At 47.0% G+C, this 27,967-nt stretch overlaps 1 protein-coding gene across 1 annotated transcript; it reads left to right on the top strand.

Moving 5' to 3' along the window:
• Positions 1–399: 399 nt before the first annotated feature.
• Positions 400–27,760, top strand: LOC118771441 (kinesin-1 heavy chain). The gene is made up of 26 exons (XM_036519440.1): positions 400–782; positions 14,214–14,301; positions 14,752–14,825; positions 15,030–15,134; positions 15,333–15,381; positions 15,556–15,611; positions 16,167–16,254; positions 16,824–16,948; positions 17,483–17,587; positions 18,292–18,437; positions 18,698–18,846; positions 19,011–19,201; positions 19,561–19,629; positions 20,438–20,644; positions 20,921–21,064; positions 21,179–21,367; positions 21,797–21,914; positions 22,109–22,164; positions 22,575–22,684; positions 23,261–23,362; positions 23,725–23,785; positions 23,916–23,987; positions 24,224–24,328; positions 24,520–24,736; positions 25,069–25,204; positions 26,431–27,760. Exons 1-26 carry the CDS (start codon positions 657–659, stop codon positions 26,435–26,437), a joined length of 2,895 nt encoding a protein of 964 aa, XP_036375333.1. The 5' UTR covers positions 400–656; the 3' UTR covers positions 26,438–27,760.
• Positions 27,761–27,967: the final 207 nt, after the last annotated feature.

Consider the following 27,967-nt stretch of genomic DNA (forward strand, 5'->3'; position numbering starts at 1 on the left):
GACAGGTGGGTGGAGCTCTGCTCTCTCTGCAACAGTGTGCAACAACGATTGTGTCATTAGAGTAAAATAATCATAATATTTCCTTTAACTGACCACACGCAGTGAGCTCTTATTAACATCAACTTATCCAAGTCAGGCACCTGGTATTACCTAAATAAACGGGGAAATATATTTCTGGGAAATACAACTTCGGGATGGAAACTAGAAAGTAATTATCGCCATGTTTACCGTGCCTTTATGGAAAAGATGAAAAATGTTTAATAAACGTATGATTTTGTAGAATCCATCGTGCGTGAAGTTTCGCCTGGGTGGGCTTGGCTGTTTTAGATCGGGTCTTCCATCGTAGGCTGCGTTGTTACTATCGGTATTATCTGCAGAGGTGACGTCACCGGGCATTTGCGAGCTACAGACAGAGCGAGCGAGAGAGAGCAACAGAATCGCCGGTATCATGACTGCCATATTGGAGAGGAAGTGATTCCCGTCCACCTTAGGAGAATATAGCGAGATTTATTAATCAAGAAGCCGACGGGGAATCGCTTACACGACACCCAGCGAGGGGTTGAGGGGCGCGGTCTCCTCTCGTCTTTCACCGGGACGGTTCTAGCTTTCAGGATCTAGTTTGTTATTGTGAGTTTCCCATCCCGAAAGCCAGGAAGATGGCGGACCCGGCGGAGTGCACGATTAAAGTGATGTGCCGATTCAGGCCGTTGAACAGTTCTGAAGTGATGAGAGGGGACAAATACATCCCGAAATTTCAAGGTGAAGACAACGTTGTGATCGGGGTAAGTCTGCGATCTAGTTAATTTTGCAGCTTCTCTTTCTCCTGATGCCTCCCAACGGCTTGCCAGGGCTAGCCGAGGCAAGGACACTGCTGCTGTCCAGCCGTTAACGTTTATGTTCCGTTAGCCATCTAAGTAGTCGGCTAGCAAATGAATTGGCATCTGTAGCTACTGTCTAAGTTAGCTATGCATGCATGTCCCTTGTATACAACTAACAAGCTAGCTTGGTATTAATCTTAGCAGTGTATCACGTGTCAGACAAATGTTTCTCATCTAAATTATGTGGACGGGTTTAACCTGGAGCTAGCTATGTAATACGTTGCCGCTCAGCTTCATTTTATCTAATGACAGCTAGCGTTGCTGCTAGCGGCTGCGAACTTCTGAAGTGCTACACACAAGCCATTAACGTCAGTTGGCTAGAGTCACCCACGCGTAATTTGCAGTCACACTTGCTGGGATATCTATTTTTAAAACATATTAAATATTAACACGGAGATCAGCTCACTGCAATGTGAAGCTTATGATTCACCCGTTCCACAAATAACTGATAGCCGGAAGCTAACTGGTTAGCTAGCGAGCTAACCAGGTAACCTGTCTTATGTTGTTAGCTAGCTAGCTAACCAGACAGCCAGACTCGACCCGTGCCGTTTACCCTCAATGACACGACGTGAAAGTATCAGCTTGTTAGCCAGACAGTGGTCAACAGTTAACGCTAGCGCGCATTGTTTTTGCAAAAAAATCGATTCAGACACCAGTTGTGTCCACCCCGCCGGGCTTTGATCGCTGAGCTGGCTACTGTCTGGCTGGCAAGCACGCTGGTCGGGTTCGTGTCACGGCCTAGTAACTCCTCTACTCAAAACAAAGGGTCGCAGTTAACAGTCTGAGTAGCTGGCTAACAACATAGCTAGCTAACTAACACAGCTCTGTACTTTAATGAATGTAGAACATAATAGGCGAACAGCTAACGCTGGTAGCCCTTATGCGAATTAATACGGGCTGCACAGTGGGACTAGCTAGTATGTATTATTTGTTGCCTTATTAAGTTTCTCTTTTTGAATGAATAGCTAGCCAATTAACTGTTAACTCTATTTCTGTAAACGGGCAGAACACCACCCGAGTTTGATGTCGATTTTCCCCCCATGTTGGATAATGTACTGGATAATGTACCATCCTGAAATGTAAACGTCGTTTGAAAATGACGATGACACAGTTAGCTAGCTAGCTGACCATTCAAGCTGTCGCCATTGTGATTTTGACAGGTGTCATGAAGGCTTACATCGAACAGGGCGCTGGTTAAGTCTGTTTACGTAGTCGTGTTCCTGATAGCTTGCAGAAGCTAGTCAAATATTACAGAGCGGCTAATGTAGCCTTAGGAAAACGTGTTATACGGAATCACACGTTGTATATAGCTAACCGTTATGCAGTTCATTTCTAGCTGTCGAAAAGAAAACCTTGAGGAGGTACACAAGGATAGCTGGCTTACTGATTGTTGAAATATTTACACAGACAGCAGTTGAGAGTCGGCAGTATAAGTATGATAATTGATATTGTTAACGGTTATTGTTATTGGATTTGAGAATGATGTTCATTGGAAGTGGACACGTTTGTTTGTAACCTTGGCGCTATACTATAATATATATGCAACTTTCATATTAGCAGAAATGCATTTCTCCCTCCATTATGAATAATACATTTTACACAGCAGTGTTCCCTTTATGTTGCATGTTATGCATGGGCATTTTTCTATGAATATGTGATATTGGGTAACAGTGGGAGAAAATTTTGTGAAATATTTACATCGTGTACAAATTGAGACTCAGATACATTTTGCATGGATTAAACAGAATCCCTATCCCAGCAATTACCCAAATCTAGTGACATGTTCGTGTTTAACGTAAAAGAAAAACACACAAACTAGGCAGTCCAGATGTTTATGGTCTTAATGTACATGGTTACTCAGCTGTGGTCTGTGTGTAATTAGAAGAGTTGTCAGCAGCTCCATTTAGTTTGTTTGCTGTAGGTAAATGAACTCGCTTTGGGGTTTACATTTTTGCCGATTGATAAGGGGAGAGAGGGCTTGTTGATAATGGACTAGGCGGCACCCGTTTGTAACAAATGAAGGAAATGCCATTGTGTGAGCTGGTACTACTTATGTTTCACCACATCTCTTTCAATGACAGAATCTCAGGGCATAATGGCATTCCTCTGACAAAGTGAGGAGTAATGCAGGAGTGTACAGCAGGGAAAACCACTTTCAACACTTCAACAGTTTCCCATCATGCATCTGCATCTGGCCTTGAACAACTGATTTGTGTCATATTCGTCCATGAAACGGCAGAATGCTGCACCCAGTTGAAGGAGATACGGCTGTGGATGCACCTTGTTTGCAGGATGAGAGATCATTAAAATTTTATGACTAATTTCCTCCTGAGGTCAGTGGTCTTCGACCTTCTTTCCCAGCATTGGTAACACTGACAACGTACACATACACACACACATACATGTGATGCAGTACATACGTTTCTTCTAGTGTTGTGCTAGCCTTTATTAGCTGTGGATTTTCTTTGGTGGTCTATGGGGTAATGCAAGAGTAAGTCCTTCTGCTACTCTGCAGCAGTCCAGCTCTAAGGGTTAAAGCGTTTACTGAAACACCCCAGCCTTATGCTGTGTGTCTGGTGAAAAGGTCCCTGACTGCTCCAGGCCTGTGAGTGCATTTGTTCATTTCCAAAACAAAACATCACCAGTCAACAAATGGAGAAAGTTGCTCCTCGACTTTTACCATGTTTTCATGAAGGCTTTGTGTTTCCCACAGCGTGTGATGCTACTAGCATCATTCATAGCGATTAAAAACCCGACTGCGGTCTGGACAAATCAAATGCACTTTTCACCACAGAATTTAGAATAAATACACATGCAGCTTCTTGAAATCCATCAAGTTCAACATCAAGTGTTTCATGAGAAGGTCTGTGCAGTGGTTAGCCCATATTTGCTATATGCTAAAAAACAAGACCTTCCAGTGAATGTTCTATAGTGACTGATAGTAAATCAAGCTTTTGCAGAAACTTGATGGATCGTCACTCATTTTGCAATGGCAAATGTCACTGTAAAGCAAGCATTGAAATTTTCCTTTGGCCAGGTGTGAGACGGTGATAAGAGGTGTGAACCCTGACAGCAGCTGTTCACATGGTAATGCTGCTGTCATCGCTGAGTGCATAAACCCACCCTTCAGCACGTTTGCGTGCACATCATGGGTTTTGATGGAGTGGGTTTATATATACCTGGCTGGGCAGGACTGCAGTCTGCAGGGTGGTTATAGTGCTGAGTGTTCAGAGTTCAGCACAGGAACGAACAGGCTTCTCACCAAACCTCTCAGAAGGAGAGCAGTAGTCAAGCTATAGGTAGTCACATACATTAGAAAGGACAAGCAAAATGTAAGCCAAACGTTCCTTGGTTTGTTACTTACCCTCAGCTGAATCTATGCTTGCGTTTTATGGGTTTCTGGGAAGCTAAGATTTTTCATAGCTTCCTCAATGATTCATTGGTTCCTTGAAAGTTTTGCTAGTTTCATCTGAGGGTGGCATATGAAGCAGTGTTTGTGTTTAGACCAGTTTCTGGTTGGTGTTTTGTGTTGCATCTTGGAGTTTTCAAGTCACAGAATGAAAGCCACTGGCCTTCCTAAACGCTTAGCTTATTTTCAAAAACAGTGTTCTGGAAGTTAACAAAAAAGCATGAGAGTCAGCGAATGTGATAAAATGATGGTTAACCATTATGTTTAAGCGGAAACAAAATCCTTCTGTTGTTCATGGACTTTGAATTGCAGGACACACCTCGAACACAGCAGAATGTATAGAGCAGCCATTGTGTCATGGTGTGCTTAGCATGTAAATCACGATATCTTATTCTCCAAAGCCTATAAATTGTGGTTTACAGAGATTTCTCTGTTATATGAAAACTGTTCCGTGCCTGTTTGTTCTCTTTGTCAGTGTGATTCAGGAAATCTTTGGGCTTAGACAACAACCTGGGCTTTTCTCTGGAAAAAAAATAGGTCACCTTCCATTGCTCATTTGACATTTAGGATGAATGAGAGATTGAAATTAATTGTGCATTTTCTGGAAAACGGCTGTGTTAAATTTGAAAAGGAGGCGTAGGGAACATGGGGTTCAGCGTGCCTGGCCACGCTGAGGCAGATGTCCAAATGGTACAGTGAATCAAACATGCTCCTACAGGACAACCCCAGGCGGCCTTTTGAAGTTATGTCCTGCAGGAACATCTCTTCAGCTTCTCTTTGTCCTCAAGAAATGTCTCTAAAGGTATCAAATGCACTTCTCTTACTCAAATGTTACTGTGCTGTTACTCAGACGGCTTTGTTACATGAGGCACATATGCATCCCACAGGCCTCTATTCTGGTGTGCTGTGTGATCATTTACACAGTTCCTGATATTGATGTAGGTGGGGGCGAAAAACCATGTCATTTGATCAGGCACTGACCAGTGGAGCATCTCTTAGTCCAGTCTTGCTTTTCAGCGGAATGGCACTAGCTCATTTCCTTTCTCTGGGAGTTTGGGGAATTTTCTCAGCTAGCGTTCACGGTGGCTGGAATCTCTTTGTGTCGTCGAGGCGTATCTCGGTGTCTGGGGATCTTTTGTTTTCACCGTCTTGAGTAGCTGCTGCTGCTATTTTAATAACAGCAGGCCTTAAACCCCTGGGGTTTTGAGATGAGGGCAAACTCTGTCCGGTAATCCCCCCTGCGCGTCTCGCCCTGCAACCCGTAACCCTGACCCACCCACCAATCGGAGGCAAGGCTGGTAGCCTGGGAAACAGCCGGGGGACCCCCCCACCACACAGCCCGGAGATGGGTCGGCCCCAGAGGCTGTGATGCGCCACACAAATGGAGATGGCACAAGTTGTCGCTTCTTTTATTAGACGGTTCTGCTCCAGTGATTGTAGTAGGCCTGGTGGTCATAAAGGCTCTGCAGCAGACTGGAGTGATTTTTCCCACTCCCATTATAGCTACACACCACAGCTGCTGAATGCTCACTCCATCCGCTGCTGTCACTTTGGCCAGTGGCACCACATTGTGTCAGTTGGCATTCACGTTTGCAGGCTTGACTTCTCTTTGGATGTGAAAAGGAGCATTCTTAAATGGAGGTGATCCTCTACTGTATGTTTGGGCCAGTGTTGTATCTTTGTATTCTTCATTCAGTCTTAAATAAGGTTCAGTATGTTTGGCGAGACTCGGACTCGGGTGCTTCATGGGGCCGCATTAACTCGGAGAACGATCGGAGAAAACTGGGGTTTTAATAGAATCTGGGGTTTATCGCGGAATTTGGTATATCGAGGAATCGCCACTAAGTCCGTCTGGCCACAAACATGTTGTAAATCCCGAGCGCCCTAACAAAGCCATCTCTGCCCTCGATTACAGGAGTGAAGCACGGGTCCTTGAGCAAGCGCTCAGTCAGTTAGCAACGTCGCATGATGCTATGGTGCAGATGCATTAACTTGTTGCACACACCTATTGCATATGTAGCAAGCTAGTTAGTGACCTCAGTCATGTTTGGAAGAATGTCCAATGAAAGCAGTAAAGAAACTCAGATATATGGCTCTGTTGGCAAAGTTCAGGGCAGCTGAGTATCCCACTTATTTTTCTGAATGTGGGGGGACTAGTGTTCTGCTATAGTTGCATAGAAGCATTTAAATGTAGCCCACATCTTTAACACTGCAGGAATTAAGAGAGACAGTGCAGAACTATTATTTCATTATGCTCAAATTTTCATTCTGTTATGAATAGTTCTTTTGCCAGTTTAAGATTTTTCAGTAAAAATGCCACATGTTCTTCCTATTATTTACCAAAAAATTCTGTAAAACATTTTTACTAGTAAAATGGAAAATGTAGATGGAAAATTTAAAACTGAGAAAACAGTTTCACTTGGCCCTAGTTTGGGTTGCCTTCTCTTATTCCCAGATGACATCACGCTGTCTCATGCAGACCTGCTTTCAGTACAAAGTGCAGGTGTGCTGTGTGCATGAGCTCAGCAGCAGATTGCCAGAATAGCAGCAGCAGGGGTGAATTATTCATGTCTCCAGTACAGCCCTGTCACTCGCACGCTAAAAGATCACATCAGTGCAGCGTTCCACAGAAAACAGCCACATTTCCTTTTCTGTAGTTTGGCGGTGGTTTGGCTGTGTTTGGCAGTGTTTTGTCAAATGTCAGGCTGGATTTGGCAACTCTGGGTTCAGCCAATGGGGAAGCCCCATGACTGGTAGGAAGGGAAACTTCAGTCTCTGGTACTCAGAGGTGTGCAGCAGGTACAGGCCTGACTCCTCAGCTAAGCCAGTAGGCTCTGCTTCCAGTGAGTTCCCACAAACAGCAACAGCACTCTGCCAGTGATTGGACTTCTCAGTCATATGGGCAGTGCAGAGCAAGCTTCGGAGGGAAAACATCCCACAAGGACAGAAGTGTAATGTTGTTTACCTGACTTTGTGAATAGTACTGAAAAATTAGGCTGTTCTTTATGCCCAGCTCCCAGACCCTTTGTAAGCACGACACAGGGAAGTTAAATAAAGACACACTGAGTTCCTGCAAATTTCCCTCTTTCTTTCTTTCCCTTTTTTTCAAAATGTGACTCTAAAATCGTGTATTTATGGGTCATGTGCTTGTTTGTGACCATGTCAGCTGAATTACCTTGGAGTTATAGTTGTCAGATTGGATAGTAGGCCTGTTTCATAACCGAATTAGATGTGTATTGGTAACAGAGTGGGATACTGGTGTGAAAAATGGCCGACCACCATCAACACTTTTAATGAGCCTGCTGAACATGGCCAACCAAGGAAATGACTCCAAGGGGTTTGGAAGGACCTGAAATGGAGTTGTTAAATTATTAGGGGTCAGAACCTGACACCCCAGCATTATCCACTGTCATTGTGGGGTCCACTTCAGTTTCAGTATTCTGTGAATTAGCCATATTAAAATGTTGAATCTTAGTCTGTATAAACTGTCATGGGAGGATAATGTTTGAACCAAATTTGGACTCTTTGTCTGACAATATTGCATCTCAGTCAGTTTTTGTTAGCTAGCTTTGGCGACCATCTCATCGGTCACTAGATAATGTAAATATGTAAGCCTAGCTGGGTTGTTCATGGTGCTGTCATATAGCAGAGCGAAGCAGTTATTAAATAAATGGAGTGGATATTCAACACTGCTATTAGACATCCTTTTTCTATTTTTTGATGAAATTTGCATTAAAGGGTCAATTTTGTCCCTTTATTAGGTCTTGAAATGTAGTGTTTCATAACTGCTTTATCTGTGGGCCTAGTAGTAGTCTGTAGGCCTACTTCCATAATGGTTCTCTTCGAAGATGACAGACTTACTAAAGCACCATAAGAGTTCAGTTCCTGTCTTATTTGCCAAAGAACAGAGAAAGCTTCACAGTTTGTGTTCTCTAAGGCAGGTGTCTATGACTTTAAGAGCCTGATCAAAACACAGTTCACACGACACTGAACAGAGCCTCCAAGCAAAGGCATGACAGCAGACGTTAAGTGACTGGACACTTTTCCATAACTGTTAGTAAAGGGGTTTATTTTAGATTGTGATGTGCTTCTGTTTCTGTGGCCCGGAAGGGCCTTTGCTATTCCAGTTTTATTTCCAGGGATGTGTGAGTGGACAACTCATAAAATGGGTTTAACCAGAGAAGCTGGCCATCAGAATTGTGCCAGTACATTTGCATAGAGTGTGATGTTTGAGGGAAAAAAAAATCATTCTTAATCTTGGTTCCAGTCACATTATTGGAAAAGGCGTTCAAAATGTAGGTTAATTTGCTATGGAATAAACAGCATTAAGCCACTGGCTGTCACTTGTGGTCTAATTGACACAGAGAGCTTAGTGAATACAGCGTTCCCCTTAACCAGCAATTTTCTCTTGTTTATAATCTGGGATTACAAAACAACCTGAGCATGTTCAGTGTGTTGCTGGCAGAGGGAGCACAGTCTGTACAATAGTACAATAAAGCATGTCAGATGGATCATAACGAGAGGTTCCTGTCATGTAAAGGAGATTTTGTATTCAGTATATAAAGAGAGGGTGAATGAGTTGGTTTACAATGTATTTTTCACATAATAACAGGTGGAGACTGTTGTAAGTAGGTTAATTAATCGCCCCTGCCTAATGGGAGAGGCCTGCTGCATGAAAGGCTAATTGTTTTGTCAGGGTTTGAAGCTGTTCTGTCATTGGCTGTTTTGTTTTTCCCCTGCTGTCACCTGTCACTCGGTGGCCAATGGAAATGTGGATGTATTTAAATCAACATGCAGCACAGGGTATGAAATGAGATCTTATTTACAGTGGGAACCTCACACCACTCATGAGGACTGGGCACAGGATATAGGGCTTGATAGCCGATGCTTTGTTTAGCTTTATTAGGGGGCTTTTGGAGTTGCGTCCTCCTGGAAAGGTGACCTCGTGACGGGGCCTGAAATAACCAGTCCTCCGAAAGACACCTGGGTGGTGGGGTAGAACCGACCCTGGCCCTGCCTGCTGTGGTGCCAGTGGAGCAGGGAAATTAAAAAGCTGTGATTGGGTCTCAGGGGGCAGGAGCTGGTTAGACACTGGTGCTGATTAGATCCTGAGCGCTAATGAGACCTGCCCTGATGGGCACCTTCACAGCAGAGCTTTCACGCCAGCAGGCCTTTTTAATGGCATTTTTCCCAGCTGCCCCCGTTACCATGCAACCTACCTGGCAGAAGCTTTTCTGAGTAGAGAGGAGTATGAAACATGCGTGTCAAACAGAAATAAACGCTGTTGTCGAGAATTGTTGGAAGCTGCCACGCTCCTTATTTCATAGGTATTGACAGACAGGTGTATGCCAGGTGCACCAGGTTGGTGGTCAGTAAATTATAGAATAAAAATATCATCTTCTGGTTTTGGACACGTTGAGCTCAGAGGTCACTGTAATTTATTTTAAAAAATTCCCTTTCAACTTGCGAACTGGCAAAAGCCAACCTAAAGGGAAGTACTTGCTCAGTTTAAATTTTACCATTATGGCTAGCACCTTAATTGACTTGTAATGACTTGTGCTTTCCAGAAACAGATATCTGGAGTTCCTAACTCAAATTAGAGAGGTTTTCATAAAATGTGTCAACTTTTGGGTTCCATTCCAACTCCAGTCCAGCTCCAGGCAAATTTAATGAAGGTAATGTTATCTAGGCAGCTCCTTCTGAAAACCATTCTGTTCACCAGATATAAAATTATTAATTTCACCCCAAAGAGGGGTAGTTATTAATAACACAGCAAAACATACACGCAGCAGCAGGTAAAGTAATGAGGATAATTCATAGAAACTTTCTCATGTGTCACCAAACTGTGTATATATATGATGATTATCACCTGTCACAGTCACGCTTCAAGTATGAAGCTGTTGTTGCTGTTGTTTTTTATGTGAATATTAGAATTGGTGACATATTTGACAGCTCTGAAGCTATTCAGAGACTATAATTACAGTGTAAATAGCAACACGGTTTCAAAGCTGACTGCAAGTTACTTCATGTGAGTGATCAAACCTGGGAAAAAATCGGATTAGGTTCTCTCTGTCGTGCAGACATGAAAGCCAGTGACAGCTTTTGGTACTGCATGCTGCTGGCCTTATTGTTGGCTGTCAGTGATGACATTAAGCAGGTCACAGTGATTTATGAGGGTGGTGGCTGGGGCAGATGCTTGTTTGGGTTAAAAAGGCAACAGTTTGGTTTAGATTTCTGCCGGAAATCAGTCAGTGATGGCGAATGTTAACCCCTGTATGAGTCGCCTACAGTGTGAGCATGTGACCTGAATGACCATACGGGCGGTCACTGTACTGTGGTTTTGGGCATCCCCAGCTGCCTCTGAACGCTCACAACATGGTCAAAATTTCATGGAAAATTTCACGGAGTGAGGTCATTTGGCGATTAAATTCATAAAGGAAGTGAATGCAGCGTGATGTCATGAATATGAAGGATTTTACAGCCAGCCGCTCCAGCGCGCTCAGATTTTTACTGCCGGCTCTAACATAACGCAGACACGTTCACGAGGCGCTTTACCTCATGGCTTCCAGTGCTCACTTTAAAACGCAGCTGTCTCAGTGATGCAGCATTGCTGTGAACACAGGAAAAAGGACGTCCGTGCAGATCACAGCACAGGGAGACGGAACCATCGCCCGTCAGACCGATACACCAGCAGCTTTCTCACAATCTCAGAATACACAGCAGTAGCCTGCCATTGAGTTCGGACCCGCATTCATTTTCATGTAAATCTTCGTGCTTAATTCTGCATTTCCCCATTGTTAACGTGTTGCAGAGCAGCCTCTTTGGTTGAAGCATAACTCGGGTTTATGAAAGCAGCGGCAGTAAAAAGGTTCAGAGGTCGTTGCCCCGATGTGGCGTTGCGGCGGCTTGCGTCAGACAGGGCCGGTTCTCAGCGGCAGTTTCCCGCACACCGGAGCCCCCGCGGCCCCCAGGCCCCGTCGGGGCAGCTGCCTGTCTTGTGACTGCCAGCTAGGCCAGCTGACACGGTGATGACAGGGCTGTTGGCCCCCGAGGCGGGGACACGCAACCACTTGTCATAGAGGTAGCGACCTGCGCTGATCCGGGGTCAGTTCAGAAGTGGACAGAGTGCTGTGTTCTGCACATGTGCATTTATGCACTCTGACAGCACAGAGCCGTTGTATTCTGCGGGACGTTAGAGTTAAAAAGAAGGAGCGCATGGTCATTAGCAGAATTATTGATACTGTGGCTTTATGTGTCCCATAAATGCAGTCATAAACATGGTAGGGAACTGCAGGGCTTTCGTTCAAATGGCAGTTGACTGAGCTATATAATCTGGACACGCCATGTCCGCTAAACTAAAAATGTTTTTTGGAAAATTGAATTAGATGAGGAGACAAGGAAGAGGAAGAAGAGGAGGAGGAAGGGAAAACCAGGAGCAGAGAGGTGGCCTGAGGGCCGGTGAGCTCACAGCGCACGTGTCTCAGGTTACGGTTCCTGTGATCTCATTTCGGGAGCAGGGAGGGGGCCGAGCAGAGGGGCGTGGCAGCAGAAAGAGGAGCCCGGTGGCTGTCATCGCAGCCGGCCGTGAGAAAGGGCGTCCACTTACCCATGCTGCTGTCATTGTTTACATACAGCTTTGCTCTAGTTACGGGGCGCTTCCTGTTCCCTGTGACAGGGGGCGGTGCAGTGCCTGATGGGAAGGCGTGGAGGAAGGGCATGTTTTAGCCCCTCTCTTTACTGAGAGGAAGCAGGGCATGGCGGCTCCATTTACAAGCAGGAAAGGAGGTCAGTGATAAGAGAGCCTGCCCAAGGCTGCCACTGACCCCAGCAGGGAAGCCACTGTACGGGACACCCCTACAGGGCCCCCGCTTCATTACGTTACATTTAATGCATTAAGCAGACGTTCTTATCCAGAGTGACTTCCAGCACAAGAGAACATAAGTGTATCCATTCAAATTAAATGAGAGACCAGGCCGACAACATTCCCAGACCAGTGAGTGTGAGCATAACACTATTTGAGCCCCACCACAAATTAACTTGTGCAATCTGATTAGACCCTGAAAGCCACGTATATTACCATACATCCGCCACTATCCAAAATATATCACAGTACGACATGTAAAATAAACATGGAATACTAGAGGGGTCAGGGGGCAGGGATTGAGGTGAAACTCAGATTCATTGTAGGATGTGTAGGATTGTAGGGGGGGGGGTGTGTTCGGAGGCAGCCTGGGTGTCTGGGAGGGGCAGTCTGTGCTCCTGACAAAGCGCCCGCCGTTTGTGCCGCTGCTGTCGCTGTCAGACAGCTGTGTGGTGCGGGGCCTGTGAGGAGCGCAGTTGCTCTCCCTGAGCTCGTCAGCAGGTGGGCAGCGGCATCCGCGGCCCCACCCACGCCATCATGCCTCTGCCATCTGCAGCTGTGCTTAGCCACGCCCTCCGGGCAGGTGGGCCCATCCTCCCAGGGGTCACTGTGACCGTCTCTGGTCACTGTTCTTTTGCCTGGTCAGAGCACCTTTCTGCTGGTAGCTGAGCTGGCTGGGCTTTATCATAAGCAATCAGGCATCGAGATACCACGTGTACAGCAGCAAGGCGCTAAAACGGCACTGACAATTGAAGTTCACAAGGCGGAGTTTTTCCGTAGCTTTGACCTTTTGTTCCTGCGAAGAGTTTACAACCTCTGTCTCGTGGTGTAATTCTGCATCGTGTGATATCTCTGGCTTTGGAGCCTGCGGATTGGCAGCTGCTCCTGTGAGGACACTGGGAAGTCTCCTCTGCGCTGACAGTCAGGAGGTGTCAGGGGGCGGGGCATGGGGCGGTGACAGATAGAGCCACACCCCCTGCCCTCAGGTGAGGGGCGTGTCCTGTCTCACCTGCAGGGCTCTTTTCCCAGTTATGTGCTGGAACTGCGCTGCTTTCACTGGCCCGGGAACAGTGCTGTCTGGTTCCTCTATACAGGTTTAGCACTGGCTCCAGAATCTGCTGCTGGCCTGAATGCAGGCAGGCCAGGGCTGGGTTTAGTGAACTCTGACTGAGTGCTAAAGCTGTAGGAAAGGCGGATGGAACAGAGGCTCTTTTTTGCTGTCATCACTTTAAATGTTGCTAGTTATTTAGCTATTAAAAGTGTGCATAGCCAAACATCCCTGTGCCATTAAACACAAAATACTAAATACCAAACTTTCATTCTTGTCCCCCATAGAAAAATATGTGTGTGGTAGCAGTAGCTATTGATGGCTCTGCTGGCTTAACTTTGATCAGAGCGGAGGTCTGTCAATAGAAGCTGCTTCCAGGAATCCCCTCTCGCTTGGATAGAGGAGCTGCTTATTGGAGAGAAGTTCTGTGTAGTTCAGCCCATGTCCTATATAGATTCTCATTCCAAGATATGTCCACTTATTCAGTGAGTATGTTTGTCTTACTGTGCTTTTTCAATGTGCAGTGCTCGTTTTGAAATAATCGCTTAGAGGAGAGCAGTGTCCAGTACTGCATGGGGTATTATTGTCTTGTCAGTGCAGTGGCTCATGGGAAATGCAGGAACAGTCATGAAACTTGCACCATAGATGAGGAGCTTGGACAAGAATGAGCGTGCTCGTGGCTGACTCCGAGAGGGTCTTGTGCTCTGGTCCTCTGGTCTGATTTTAGGTGATTAGGCTAAGCTGAAGCATAGTGTTCAATCACAGTTCCTCACAGGTTTTTAAAATGGTTAATTTCGCCGTACGCGGCGCTGTTTGTATTTGGACCTGCGCTGTGTGACAGCACAGTGACAGACTTCCACTGCTTGACGGGAAATGTGATGGAGAGCATACGCACTGTTCTTGAAAGGATGTTTCTCAAGAGAATTAACAACCTCGTGATCCTTTCCTGTCCTTTTGAACCCTGTTTGCTGTGCTCACCTGTCACTCTGACTCAAACTCTGCGCTTGCCTCTCGCAGGGAAAGCCCTACGTGTTCGACAGAGTGTTCCAGTCCAACACCACACAGGAGCAAGTGTACAACGCATGCGCCCAGAAGATCGTTAAAGGTACAGTGCGCTCAGCATGGCTGAATGATGCTCTGCTTAATGGGAATGTGTTCAGCAGAACGCATCTCAAGCATGGAGGAATTCTAATGTTATTCTGAAACTTTACGCTTGATAAAATCCTGTTAATTCTCTAGTAATGTTGGTTGCACTTTGGATAGCAGTGACGCTATGTCCTTTGATGGTAGAGATAACATGGTAAAGCATCTAAAAGCTTACTGATGATGTTTGACTTATTATGATCAGCCAGACAGCAGAGAATATGTTCTGCCCTTTTTATTCAGGATGTCTTACTAACGGGGCCTATGTCTTGACTAACTAAGGGCAGTTAGTGCGTGTATGTGTGTGTATGTATGTATGTAGGTGTGTATGTATTTATGTATGCAGCAAAAATGTACTGACATAAAATTCAGTTAAGCTTGCAATGACTGATTACATTCTTGCATTCTGCAGATGTTCTTGAGGGATATAATGGGACAATATTTGCCTATGGACAAACATCCTCTGGTAAAACGCACACAATGGAGGTAAGAGTTTAGACATGTTTTTGCGTGCATATGGCAGAAATGCTTGTCTGAAAATGCATGATGCATGTAATGATCGAATAGCTTAGTCCTCATGACAAATATTCAGTTGCATCAATCTATCAAACTCTGAAGCTGAACATCAGTGATAATGTGTATCTGCGTCGATGAATTGCGAAAAATATAATGGAGTCGTGCTGTTTTTAGGGTAACCTCCATGACACAGACGGGATGGGCATCATCCCGAGAATTGTCCAAGACATTTTTAACTACATTTACGCTATGGACGAGAACCTGGAGTTTCATATCAAGGTATGCAGGCCTACGTCTCACTTCTGAACTGATCTGCCACGTAGAGCACTGCCTTACATCCAGTTACACCTATGGATGCGTTACTTTAATCTGGAACGGACCTGTAAAGTGATTTGAACAGTATGGAATGGTAGTTGGCAATGTGTTGAAGCTGTTGAAAATGATTACAAGACTTAACGGGATTTTTTTTGGTTGCAGGTTTCATATTTTGAAATTTACTTGGACAAAATTAGGGACCTTTTGGATGGTAGGTCTTTGGATCTCCCATCTCAGATGTTATACTGGAATTACTAAAATGTAATGTTTCAATGAAAGAAAATGGAAATTCATGTTGAGTGATCTGGTGATCCCTTGGCTTGTAAAGTTATTAATATGCACAAAATAAAAATAACGATAATGACATTGCTCCTCTCTCTGCCAGTGTCGAAGACTAACCTTTCAGTACATGAAGACAAAAACAGAGTCCCCTATGTGAAGGTAAGACTGACTTACAGCACACATCAAAAGGCCTCTTCTGTGCTGCCAGACTCATGTAAATAAGCGCTTATGTGCTAAATGATAATCTGGTGATTTCTTCCATCTAAGCTTGTCCTTAGTTCATAGTCTTGATTGAATTTGTCACTGAAGGATGCCTAAGACCCCCACTCCTCCACAAATCTGAGCAAATTATTCCCAGCGGTTATATCTGCCTGTGTCGAGAAGTGCTTCCTCGGGTTAGCGTGACCGTTACTTGTAAATAATTTCCACCTTTTTTCCACGTAGTTCTGTTTGCAGAACATAAAATTCCCTCCACAGTCCTCCTAGGTATTGCCCTTTATAGTGTGAAATATATCATACACCTCCACTTCTTTTTATTGAGTATAAAGGATGGATGCACTTCTGTTCTTTTGTGGTGGAAGTCGCTCTGGATAACAGCCTCTGCTAAATTAATGTCATGTAATGGTAAGAGAAATGCGGTGCTCCGCTTTCCGTTTGCAGTGAGGCGATGTGGACGTTGCTTTGTACTGTCTGAGAGCTGTGCTCTGACTTCAGGGGTGCACCGAGCGCTTCGTCTGCAGCCCGGAGGAGGTCATGGACACTATCGATGAAGGAAAATCCAACCGGCACGTCGCCGTAACGAGTAAGTACCACGTGATCGGCCGAGCCGAGCCCCGCCCTCTACTGGCTGTTCTGACGACTCAGTATCTTCTCCTCATCTCATCTCCTTAGGAAGAGATTTGTAATGTTCTTCATAATGTTCTTTGTAATCATTTCCTCATTTTCTAATTGCTCTTGAAAAGGGTTTCATTTCCTACGCTCATCTCCATGATTTGCCATTGTCTGCTTTAAGACTCGGCTCACGTGTTGAGCAGTTAAGGCCTAATTTTAGCTGTGGCAAAAAAAGCGGTCGTATCGTGTAACTTTTTATCGGTATGTGCATATCGCATGCAAACCACAACAGCTTTTCCAAAACATAAATGCATTTCAAGCATCGCATTTCAGGTGCTCCTGAAACCAGAGGTCATTGTGCGTTACATGATAGAGACCATTATGTCGTTCCCCTGAGTGTATTCCTGTACACACGGCCACCTACGGAATCCTACATGTTTGTCCTCTTTAACCGAGCTCTGCTGAAATTCAGAGCCACAGTAATGAATGGAAGCTTTTCTTTCTGTCTGGCTGTAACCCTGGGCTCTCTCTGCTTCTCAGACATGAACGAGCACAGCTCCAGAAGTCACAGCATCTTCCTCATCAACGTCAAGCAGGAGAACACCCAGACTGAGCAGAAGCTGAGCGGCAAGCTCTACCTGGTGGACCTGGCGGGGAGTGAGAAGGTACGGGGGAGGGGGGTGGAGTGGGGGGGTCTCAGTGCCCATGGGCGACTGGAAGGGGCTGTGCTTTTAATGCCTCTGCACCTGAGCCCCAGAACTACAGCAGCAACATTTATGTGTTACTGATGAGTCCTAATATTACCGGAGTAACTCAGGTCTCGGGAGGCGTTAGGTCTGGTTGTCCACTTGGCCAAATGTGTATGTATATGCAATTGCTGTATTCTTGCTGGCACTGTGCAATTTAAAGGGCACTGAGACAAGGTTATTCCATGAATTATTATTGGTTCATTTTATACATACATATAGACAAGACATATGGGCTATCAGAGGGTTAGGTTTATACATTCATTTGTTTGCAAATCATATTAAAACTGTTCAGTTCAGGACTGTTTTGTTCAGAAACTGCAACTAAGTTAGCAAACTCTGCACAAGTAGCCCTCTGGGAGTGATGAGAGAAGTGAAAGGGCATCACCCTGAATGCGATGTTGTTGAGCGTGAGCACCCTCTGCTGACACCAATATGCCGTTGCACCTGCAGGTCAGTAAAACCGGAGCTGAGGGAGCCGTCTTGGACGAGGCAAAGAACATCAACAAGTCACTGTCGGCGCTCGGCAACGTCATCTCTGCCCTGGCAGAAGGCACTGTGAGTGGTCCGCTGCTTTGTATGCATGGGTGTGAGAGAGAGAGAGAGAGCGAGAATGTGGTCTTTGTTTCACTGTATCACAGTCTTTGCACTGGAATGCTCACCTGTTTAGATTGGCATATAAAAAAATCTGGCGGTGGTCAGCTACATTATTGCATATTTCAAAATGTTGGCATGGATAACACATTCAGTTTATTGTAAATGTATAAACGAGCACAACATGAATGTAAATTTTATCTGGAGATGGAAGCTGGAATGGGTATTTACTCTAGTTTGATTGACATTCAGTATAAAGAAAATAAACCCTTAATTGTGGTGAGAATTTGGAACAAATACTGCCTTGAGCAGTGAGCTGCCTCAGTTGTACAGGCATATGTTTTAATGGGTTAGATTGCTGTAAGTGTGAGTGCAACATGATGGCATTAAACTCAGTCAGACAGTCTGTCTCAGGACATTCTCAGATGCTGTGTGAAGCACCTTCAGGCTTTTGAAGCAAGTTTTTTTAAGGTGAAAGGAGGTGTCCTAGTGCAACCCCATGTGCTTGCTTTGACGGAATGAGTGTGTGTGTGCGTGTCTGTACATGTGTGTTTGTGTGTGTGCGTGTGTGTCTGTCTGTATATTTGTGTGCCTGTGTATGTGTGTGTGCTTCTTTGTATTTGTGTGTTTTGACTTCCCCTCACTCCCTCATTAAACTTCCTTTTCAGACCTACGTTCCATACAGAGACAGCAAAATGACCAGAATCCTTCAGGACTCCCTCGGGGGGAACTGCAGGACCACCATAGTCATCTGCTGCTCCCCCTCCTCCTTCAACGAAGCTGAGACCAAGTCCACACTCATGTTCGGCCAAAGGTGAGCCCAGGGGTTCAACAGCCGAACATACACACACACACACACACACACACACACACACACACACACACCACTGACTCAAAACTGCAGAGCAATACTCACAGTAAACCACCTTGGAATACAAAAGGCCCCATCGCACATTTACAGCAGATATTTAGACATATAATTACAGCCCTTTCATCTGGCTTTTCCAGTTGCTTTTTTAAAGGATAACTTTGTCTGTGTTCACAAACGTAACGTCCGGTTTTTCCTCACGCCAGAGCGAAGACGATTAAGAACACGGTGAGCGTGAACGTGGAGCTGACGGCCGAGCAGTGGAAGAAGAAGTACGAGAGGGAGAAGGAGAGGAACAAGACCCTCCGCAACACCATCACCTGGCTGGAGAACGAGCTCAACCGATGGCGGAACGGTGAGCGAACCGGGAGACGCGGCGCGTGCCGAAACCGCGTCACGCTTGTTGGCGTATGAGGCCGTGCGGTACTGAAATCCACTGTGGCCCGGGATGAGTTACATTCTGGACCGTGGTCGTGTCATTCGTTGAGCTAACTTTGTGAATGCTGCCGCCCCCTGCAGGTGAAAGCGTGCCGGTGGAGGAGCAGTTCGATAAGGAGAAGGCCAACGCGGAGGTCCTGGCCCTGGACAACATGGTCAATAACGAGAAGTCGGCCTCCACGCCCGGAGTGCCCGGGGTGCGGCTCACTGACGCGGAGAAGGAGAAGTGCGAGGCGGAGCTGGCCAAGCTCTACAAGCAGCTGGACGACAAGGTTAGAGCGCCCCCTTGAGGCCACCAGGAACACACCTGACTCCCTCTGATGAATAACATCTTGCCGGAATCTCTCTTTCTGCTCAATGAGGCAGTGTACATTTAAACAATGAAAATGGCACAGTTAATATTCATCACTAGCTACATGCTTCATTTCGCAAATGTAACAGTATTTTAAAATACTGTTAGTCCCCATCTGAGTCCACTTTGTTCTTAAGTGCTAACAGAGTCTCAAAATATCGATCTAATCTGCAGTAACTAAATTGGGAAGGTTCAGTCCCAGAAGTCTCCCTGTGTTGAGCACCATTGACCGTGTGTGACTCTGGGTAATCTCTGTGCTCTGCTGTGCTCTCTGGGCAGGACGATGAGATCAATCAGCAGAGCCAGCTGGCGGAGAAGCTGAAGCAGCAGATGCTGGAGCAGGAAGAGGTGAGTGTTGCTTATACACCACACACCAAGACACTGTGGGCATATATACCGCACACCACAGCGCTGTGGGCTTATACACCGCACACCACAGCGCTGTGGGCTTATACACCGCACACCAAGACACTGTGGGCATATATACCGCACACCACAGTGCTGTGGGCTTATACACCACACACCACAGCACTGTGGGCTTATACACCACACACCAAGACACTGTGGGCATATATACCGCACACCACAGCGCTGTGGGTTTATACACCGCACACCACAGCGCTGTGGGCTTATACACCGCACACCAAGACACTGTGGGCATATATACCGCACACCACAGCGCTGTGGGTTTATACACCACACACCACAGCACTGTGGGTTTATACACCGCACACCACAGCGCTGTGGGCTTATACACCGCACACCACGGTGCTGTGGGCTTATACACCGCACACCACGGCGCTGTGGGCTTATACACCGCACACCACGGCGCTGTGGGTTTATACACCGCACACCACGGCGCTGTGGGCTTATACACCGCACACCACGGCGCTGTGGGTTTATACACCGCACACCACGGCGCTGTGGGCTTATACACCGCACACCACGGCGCTGTGGGCTTATACACCGCACACCACGGCGCTGTGGGCTTATACACCGCACACCACAGCGCTGTGGGCTTATACACCACACACCACAGCACTGTGGGCATATACACAGAAGAATACTTTGTTTCCCTATGCAACGTCTGGTCAGCCTGTGATCTGCTCCTCATTGTAGTGTGTATGTTGATGTGTGTGTGTCCATGTCCCCACAGCTACTGGCCTCCTCCCGGCGTGACCACGAGAACCTGCAGGCGGAGCTCAACCGGCTGCAGGCAGAGAACGAAGCCTCCAAGGAGGAGGTGAAGGAGGTGCTTCAGGCCCTGGAGGAGCTGGCCGTCAACTACGACCAGAAGAGCCAGGAGGTGGAGGACAAGACCAAGGAGTTCGAAGCGCTGAGCGAGGAGCTCAACCAGAAATCGGTGAGGGAGCAGGGCAGGTTCTCTGCTCAAACTGCGCCCACAGCGTTCTGTACGGGTTCTGCTCCTTACCCTCATGCTACACCGCCGCCCTACTGAATTACACTGTTCGTTGTAAATCCTTCCACATCCCTGGCCCTAGAACTTGCGGTGTAAACACATTTAGTCTTAAATAAAGAGCTTTTTGGCAGCTCCTGGCTACACCATAGCGCGCTGGTTTTGAAGCGGTGGGATCTTCACATCTTCAGCACCTCAACACTTCATCCTTTCTGTCCCCAGACCATTCTGACCTCCATCGACTCAGAGCTGCAGAAGCTGAAAGAGATGACGAACCACCAGAAGAAGAGGGTCACGGAGATGATGTCGTCTCTCCTGAAAGACCTGGCCGAAATCGGCATCGCAGTGGGCAGCAACGACATCAAGGTAAGCGTCTGCGCCGGCCGAGATTTCACGTTCGCACAGCTGAGTGCTCACACGCCCCTGCCAATCAAAGTACTAACCCCGCCCCCGGACTCCTCCCCCTCCCCGCCCCCGCAGCAGCACGAGGGCAGCGGGCTGATCGACGAGGAGTTCACGGTGGCGCGCCTCTACATCAGCAAGATGAAGTCGGAGGTGAAGAGCATGGTGAAGCGCTGCAAGCAGCTGGAGAGCACGCAGACTGAGAGCAACAAGAAGATGGACGAGAACGAGAAGGAGCTGGCCGCCTGCCAGCTGCGTATCTCCCAGGTAACGGACCCCCCCCCGGAGGCGGGAGCGATTACTCCTGTCTGTCAGCCTCATCACCGAGGCGCTTCAGTGCTGCCACAGTCTGTCACCACATCCGTCTGTTAGAAAGGCTTCCTTATATCATCATTTTTATAATTTCACCCATTTTATTATACATTGCCTTGCAGTTAACCTTCAGTCAGAGCTTCTGATTAATATGGGTCGTAAAGTAAAATATTAAAAATGTAAATCCTAATATGAAACTCTACTATCATCACTTATTCAGGTGACGGGCTGAGGCTGTGATTGCGATTATGATTGATAATTATAAATCAGTGAGTTTTTGCAGTAAGGCAGGTTGTTGCTCCCTGTAAGCGTTGGCTCCTCCCCTGGAGGGGTATAAACCGCACAGTGACACGGTTATATTGAGTCCCTTCTGCCGTCCCGCAGCACGAGGCAAAGATCAAGTCCCTGACGGAGTACCTGCAGAACGTGGAGCAGAAGAAGCGGCAGCTGGAGGAGAACGTGGACTCCCTGAACGAGGAGCTGGTGAAGCTCAGCGCCCAGGGTACGCCCCCACCCCACCCCGAACCCGCCCTCGAGCCTTTGTGCAGTCTGTGCAGCCTGATCTTTAAGGCCAATCTCTGCTTTAACTATGAGGGGCCAATCATGTGGTCGGTGGGAGGGATTGTGATGTCACACTGTCTGTCTCACCCCTAGTGGTGAAAGTGAATATAACCGTATGGTGTTTTGCGTTTGCAGAGAAAGTCCATGCCATGGAGAAGGAGAATGAGATTCAGACTGCCAATGAAGTTAAGGTATGTGCTGTATGTATATGTGTATGTGCTAAGGTATGTGCTTTGACAACAGAATAGGTGACTCAGCTGGAAATGGGAATAGTTTTATTATAGTTGAATAATCTTGGTACTCATAGGTTAGTTTAAAGCAGCTCAGTGATATTGCGAAGAGCTCTGTTATCTTGTATGTGCATTTTTGTCATTGAGCACATACACACAAGTAATGAATGGGAGAGCTATTGAACCTGTGTAGCATCAATGGATCCTTCACTCTATGGACAGACTACAGGCAGCTATGTGTAGAGGCATTAGATAAGACTCACGGGAAGCGTGTGCTAGCACAAGTGATGTACAGGAAGTGTATAGTGGATGAGTAGAGATTTACAGGAAGTGAGTGATGATGAATGGCTTCCGTATTGTGTGGACTGCAGGAAGCTGTGGAGCAGCAGATCCAGAGTCACCGCGAGGCCCACCAGAAGCAGATCAGCAGCCTGCGAGACGAGCTGGACAAGAAGGAGAAGCTCATCACTGAGCTGCAGGAGTAAGGCTGCCTCCGCTGGTGCTCTTATTAATGGTGGCGCAGTCTCTGCGCTGCTCCTGTGCTTTTTTCCCCCCGCACCCTGGTCCCTGTTCTGCCCTCACGCTCTGTCTCCGTCTTTGTACATTGTCTCTGCCTTCACATGCTGTCCCTTCCCTTATACCAGGTCCCTGCCCTGTAGCCGTATCTCCGCCCTCATCTGTTGTCTCCCCCATTTACATTACATTACATTACTGTCATTTAGCAGACGCTCTTATCCGGGGCGACTTGCATAGGTTGCAGTTTTTGCATGTTATCCATTTATACAGCTGGATATTGACAGAGGCATTATGGGTTAAGTACCTTGTCTAGGGGTGCAGCAGCAGAGCCCCCACTGGGGAATTGAACCGGCAACCTTTTGGTTACGAGCCCTGCTCCTTACCACTGTGCTACACCGCTGCCCCATTGGCGTCTGTCTCCACCCTCCTGCACATTCTCTCCTCTCACCCTGCCGTATCCCAGCATTGTTGGGTTCCCTCACAGCTGTGTACATTGGCTCTGTGTGCCTCCTGGGTCCTCACTGTGCCCTGTGTCCCGCAGCCTGAACCAGAAGATCATGCTGGAGCAGGAGCGTCTGAGGGTGGAGCACGAGAAGCTCAAGTCGGCCGACCAGGAGAAGAGCCGCAAGCTGCACGAGCTCACGTAGGTCTCCTCCTCTCCTATAGGGGGCGCTGCAAGTCCTGCTTATACTCTGTTAGCTTATTCACAGACAGCTTTCAGAGCCTTTCTGAAGTCAGTGGAATCATACCTGAATAATCCATGAATAACAAAAGTTATCAGAAGGCGATTTTCACTGAGTAAGTTGACCCTACCATTATGCTACCAGGTGTAGGGCTACAGCTGTGGAATCAGGTCTGAATCTTTAGACCTTCAATCTGGACAGGAAGTGAAGGTGGTGGCAGATTGTGGGCAGGCTTGGTGGGAGTATATTCAGGGAGGGGTGATTGTTGTAAGGGTGTGAGGTTTGTGCACTGATGTGTGGGTGCGGACGCGTCTGTGTGCAGGGTGATGCAGGACAGGAGGGAGCAGGCCCGGCAGGACCTGAAGGGTCTGGAGGAGACTGTGGTGAGTGTCTCTGCTCTGGAAGCACTGAATGCTGGGATTTCTCTCTGTGTGGGGGGAGGTGGTTCTCACGGTCCTCTCCTTCCCCCTGTCACCCATTCCCAACACCCCCCCCCTCTGTGTCCCCTGCCAGGCCAAGGAGCTGCAGACTCTGCACAACCTGAGGAAACTGTTTGTTCAAGACTTGGCAACTAGAGTCAAAAAGGTAACGGCACCGAAAAAGGCTTTTCTTAGAGTAACGCCCTATTACTGCTCAACAGGGGAGGTAGTGAACTCACAGCTCCCTGAGGACGGGAAGTCACGTGCAGTACCATGGTAAAAGCAGAGATTGGACATCATCATTTAATTTCGCCCTTGCACCAACAGGGAGCGTAAGCTTGTATGACCTGTTGTCTAGGAGACACACGTGATTGACAGATGGTGCTCTCTGTGTGTCCTCAGAGTGCAGAGATGGACTCGGACGACACTGGGGGGAGTGCTGCCCAGAAGCAGAAAATTTCCTTTCTGGAGAACAACCTTGAGCAGCTCACTAAAGTGCACAAGCAGGTAAAGGCAGAACCCACCTGCGTGTCGGTGCGTGCAGAGAGAGCAGCCAGCCGAGCATGACTCGGAGGGGAAAACCGTTGTGCTGTTATCACCCTAAAAGTCCCTGTGACCCTCACGGGGCGACTGTGACCTGAGCGGGGAGTCTGTGAAACCACGGTGACGATGGTGCTCTGTCCCCCCCCCCCCTCCAGCTGGTACGTGATAATGCAGACCTGCGCTGTGAGCTTCCTAAACTGGAGAAACGTCTTCGGGCTACGGCTGAGCGGGTCAAGGCGCTGGAGTCTGCTCTGAAGGAGGCCAAAGAGAACGCGGCGCGCGACCGCAAGCGCTACCAGCAGGAGGTGGACCGCATCAAAGAGGCCGTCAGGGCCAAGAACATGGCCAGGAGGGGGCACTCCGCGCAGATCGGTGGGTGTCCTGCATCGTAGCCGCTGATCCAGGGTCAGCTCACCTGGCCCAAGTGCTCAGCCCAGAAACTGTGTGGAAAATGCTTACACTGATCCAGGCCACCTCAGTGTATGTTAGTTCTGACCTGAGCACCCTGCCCACTTTTGTTAAGTGGGTTGTAGATATTGGGAACTGATGTATTGCTGTACGTTATTTCCGCTTAGTTTCTTCCCACCAGTCATTTCATATGGATTTCAGTATTAAATGCAGTCATCCCTCAAGCTGATTGACTGATCTCATGTGGTTCCGTTGGGACTCTCCGTAACAGAGCGTTGTCGTCTTTCCATCCACAGCCAAGCCCATTCGCCCCGGCCAGCCCCCGGTGGCGTCTCCCACCCACCCCAACGTGAACCGCAGCGGCGGGGGCTTCTACCAGAACAGCCAGACCGTGGCCATCCGGGGAGGCGGGGGAGCCAAGCAGGAAAAGAAGTGAGGCCCATCGCCGCCCTCGCCCTGTCTCTCAGGGGCCTGCAGTCACCCATCTCATCCGGGTGTATGACAGCTTCTGTTCAGGGATTCCTGTTGCTGAACTTAGCTAGTCGTGCAGCCGTGGTGGTTTTCACCCTGACTCTTAGGCAGTGCCAGCTTTGTGTGTGTGCAGGTTTCAGTGGATCGCCCCCTAGTGGCAGAGCATGTCTGAAGCATGTTCTGAAGCTTATGTAAAATGGGGAGGAGGAGGAACACACCTACATGGGAGGATGTGTAGAGAAATTGCACACAGTGTCAGCATTTGAGGAAAGAGGGCATTTTTTACAATGAATCCCTAGATTAAGTTAACCCCAAATGGTAATGTTTATTTGGAGATAAATGGCCCTTAAGAGGCAAACCAGATGCTTTCCTAGGTTGAATTTTCTCAGAGCCGCCCTGCATGCCTTTAAAACCCGCGGAGTCAGTTTTAAGCCTGTTTTTTTTGCCCGTTCTTGGTGAGTCCCCATAGTCTTAATCCCTACAGACAGGTGTAGCTAACTGCTTTGCAGCTGCGGTTTTCAGAGCCTGAACCTGAAAGCCAGCCTCATTATGAAAAGGCTACTGTAGTGAAGTCCTATGTGAACAAATTCCAATGGAATTTACCTTCCATTCTCTGAGAGGTCATTAACCTCAGAGCTGGGGAGAAGCAGCCTGTCATTGGTTGGTCTGGAAGCCTCATGAAGACAGTGGTTCCTTCAGAGCAGGTGTTGAGGCCTTTTAGGGACACCAGGGGGCAAACACAGGTGTGCCACGCAGCACAGCGAAACTCATACACAGGTGTGGTTTGGGCAGACGGACCAGTACAGCACACGGCCCTGGCTTAGAGTGTTTATTTTAACAGTACATTTGCTCTTGTACAGTCAACTGACTGCTCCATATGGAGAAAGAGTAACAGACCTGAGTATGTCTGGACCTGATTTGCAGCAGCATATGTAGGCAGAATGAGTGACAAGCAGCATTGTAACATTGAACGAGTTTTAGTCACAAGCCTTCTCACTTTGAACTGGAAGTCATTGGCAGTAGTACTAGCTGCCTTTACAGTTTTAATAACCAGCATTGATTCGTGTAGCTCTGTCAGGAGTTGTACTCCTGATGATGTTAGCCTGGTTTCATAATGCCTGGAGGTTCCTTCCTGTCATGCTTTCTAAAAATGACTCCCTCCTCTCTTTCTCTTTCCCTCCCCCCAGCTGCTGAAGACCGAACATAATCAAAGATGAAGACGCGGATATCACGCGAGAGACCCGTCATTCCATTACAACGAGCTCCTCCCAGCAGGAGACACGGGGGGAATTTTAAATATATAAATATATATATTATATAAATATACCTGGCCTGTACAGTTCTACCCTTATTGTTTTTTTTTTCCTAAATGCAATTGATTTCCTTACAAAACAAAAAAAAACACAAAATTCCATCAAAAAAAGATGCTAAGTGCAATCTAGACGTCTCGCAAAAACAAAAAAAAAAAAGAAAAAAGATTAAAAAAAAAAAAAAAAAACATGTGACTCTAAAGCGTAGCTCGGTTTCATTGCACAGGTTGTCGTCATTCATGTCTTAAAGATTAGTCCGCACTGTGCCAAGTTGAATGTATGTCACAGGTTTTCAAGAGAAAAAAAAGAAAAAAAAGGAATCCTAGCAGAAAAATCCTAGCCTAATTTATGTACATTTCCTGTGTTAGGGGGTTGTAAAGTTCTTTCTGGGTAGATTTGATAAGCTCGGTTAAAGGGTTGAATGGAATACACTAAACACTACTGTTCCCCCTGTACAGTTTGAAATGGACCTGTACTGTAGGTGTTTTCCCTAACGTGGGTGTTTGGGGTTTGGGTGTGAAACTGCTCAGACGCTCACCGATATGTGTATGCAGAGCAGGGCACTTGTTGCACAATCCCATGGAGGCTGAGGTCGTGAACATTATTAAGGAAAAAAAAATAAATCAAAAACTACATGGAAAAGGAAACGATTCCAGCCGAACAGATGAAAGCTGCTTGGATATTTTCAAATCACACTCTGTTGCCAGGTATTCAACCAGTTAATGTACTGTATGATCACGAACGAGGGTAGATGCGTTGTTACTGAATTCTGTACACCTGCATACGCGAGCGTGTATTCCGTTGGAATGGGGGTGGAACACATGCTTGTCCTGTCCTTGACCTTGCCCATTCAGCACTTCGGTATGCTTTTAACAGAGGCTGTTCTCACTCTGATATTAGATGGCCAATAGGATTCTAGATTCAGTCGGTTTTAGATTCTTTCGAAGTGGCGGTCATGCTTTGCATGCATCTTTTATAGAGTTCTCAAGCTAGTGTGTTGGGTGTACAGAACTCAGCTATTGATACAGTCGTAACACTGCCTGCTCTGAGTGGGCATCTCATTAGGGTCAGAAGATTTCACTTAGAGAAGGACCTTGGATGTGTAGTTGATAGATTTTATTAACTTTCTTTTTCCGTGTACTTTGTAGTGAACAGGGGGGAGTTTCCAGTTGGCTTTAAGACCAATCCTAATCATGTCGTTTTTAACATGCACGTTTTTTTTTTTGTTTTGTTTTTTTTTTATCTCTGTGCCCAGCAGGGCTCGTCCGTGTTGGGAAGCACATTGTTTTTGTTTGTGTTTTTTTTGGTGGGGGGTGGGTGGGGTGACGGAGTGAGCGCGTGGACGCGATCCTGAGGGATTGGCGTCTGTGTCTCCAGTCCTGTCGCGTGACGGCTGGCCCCTCTATCTGATCAG

This window comes from Megalops cyprinoides, chromosome 24 (assembly GCF_013368585.1).
Source record: "Megalops cyprinoides isolate fMegCyp1 chromosome 24, fMegCyp1.pri, whole genome shotgun sequence".
NCBI lineage: Eukaryota > Metazoa > Chordata > Actinopteri > Elopiformes > Megalopidae > Megalops > Megalops cyprinoides.

Coding starts and splice junctions, on each gene's coding strand:
- LOC118771441 (XM_036519440.1), top strand. CDS start 657: ATGGCGGACCCGGCGGAGTGCACGATTAAAGTGATGTGCCGATTCAGG. Junction 783..14,213: donor AAGACAACGTTGTGATCGGG/GTAAGTCTGCGA, acceptor TGCCTCTCGCAG/GGAAAGCCCTACGTGTTCGA. Junction 16,255..16,823: donor CCGGCACGTCGCCGTAACGA/GTAAGTACCACG, acceptor TCTGCTTCTCAG/ACATGAACGAGCACAGCTCC.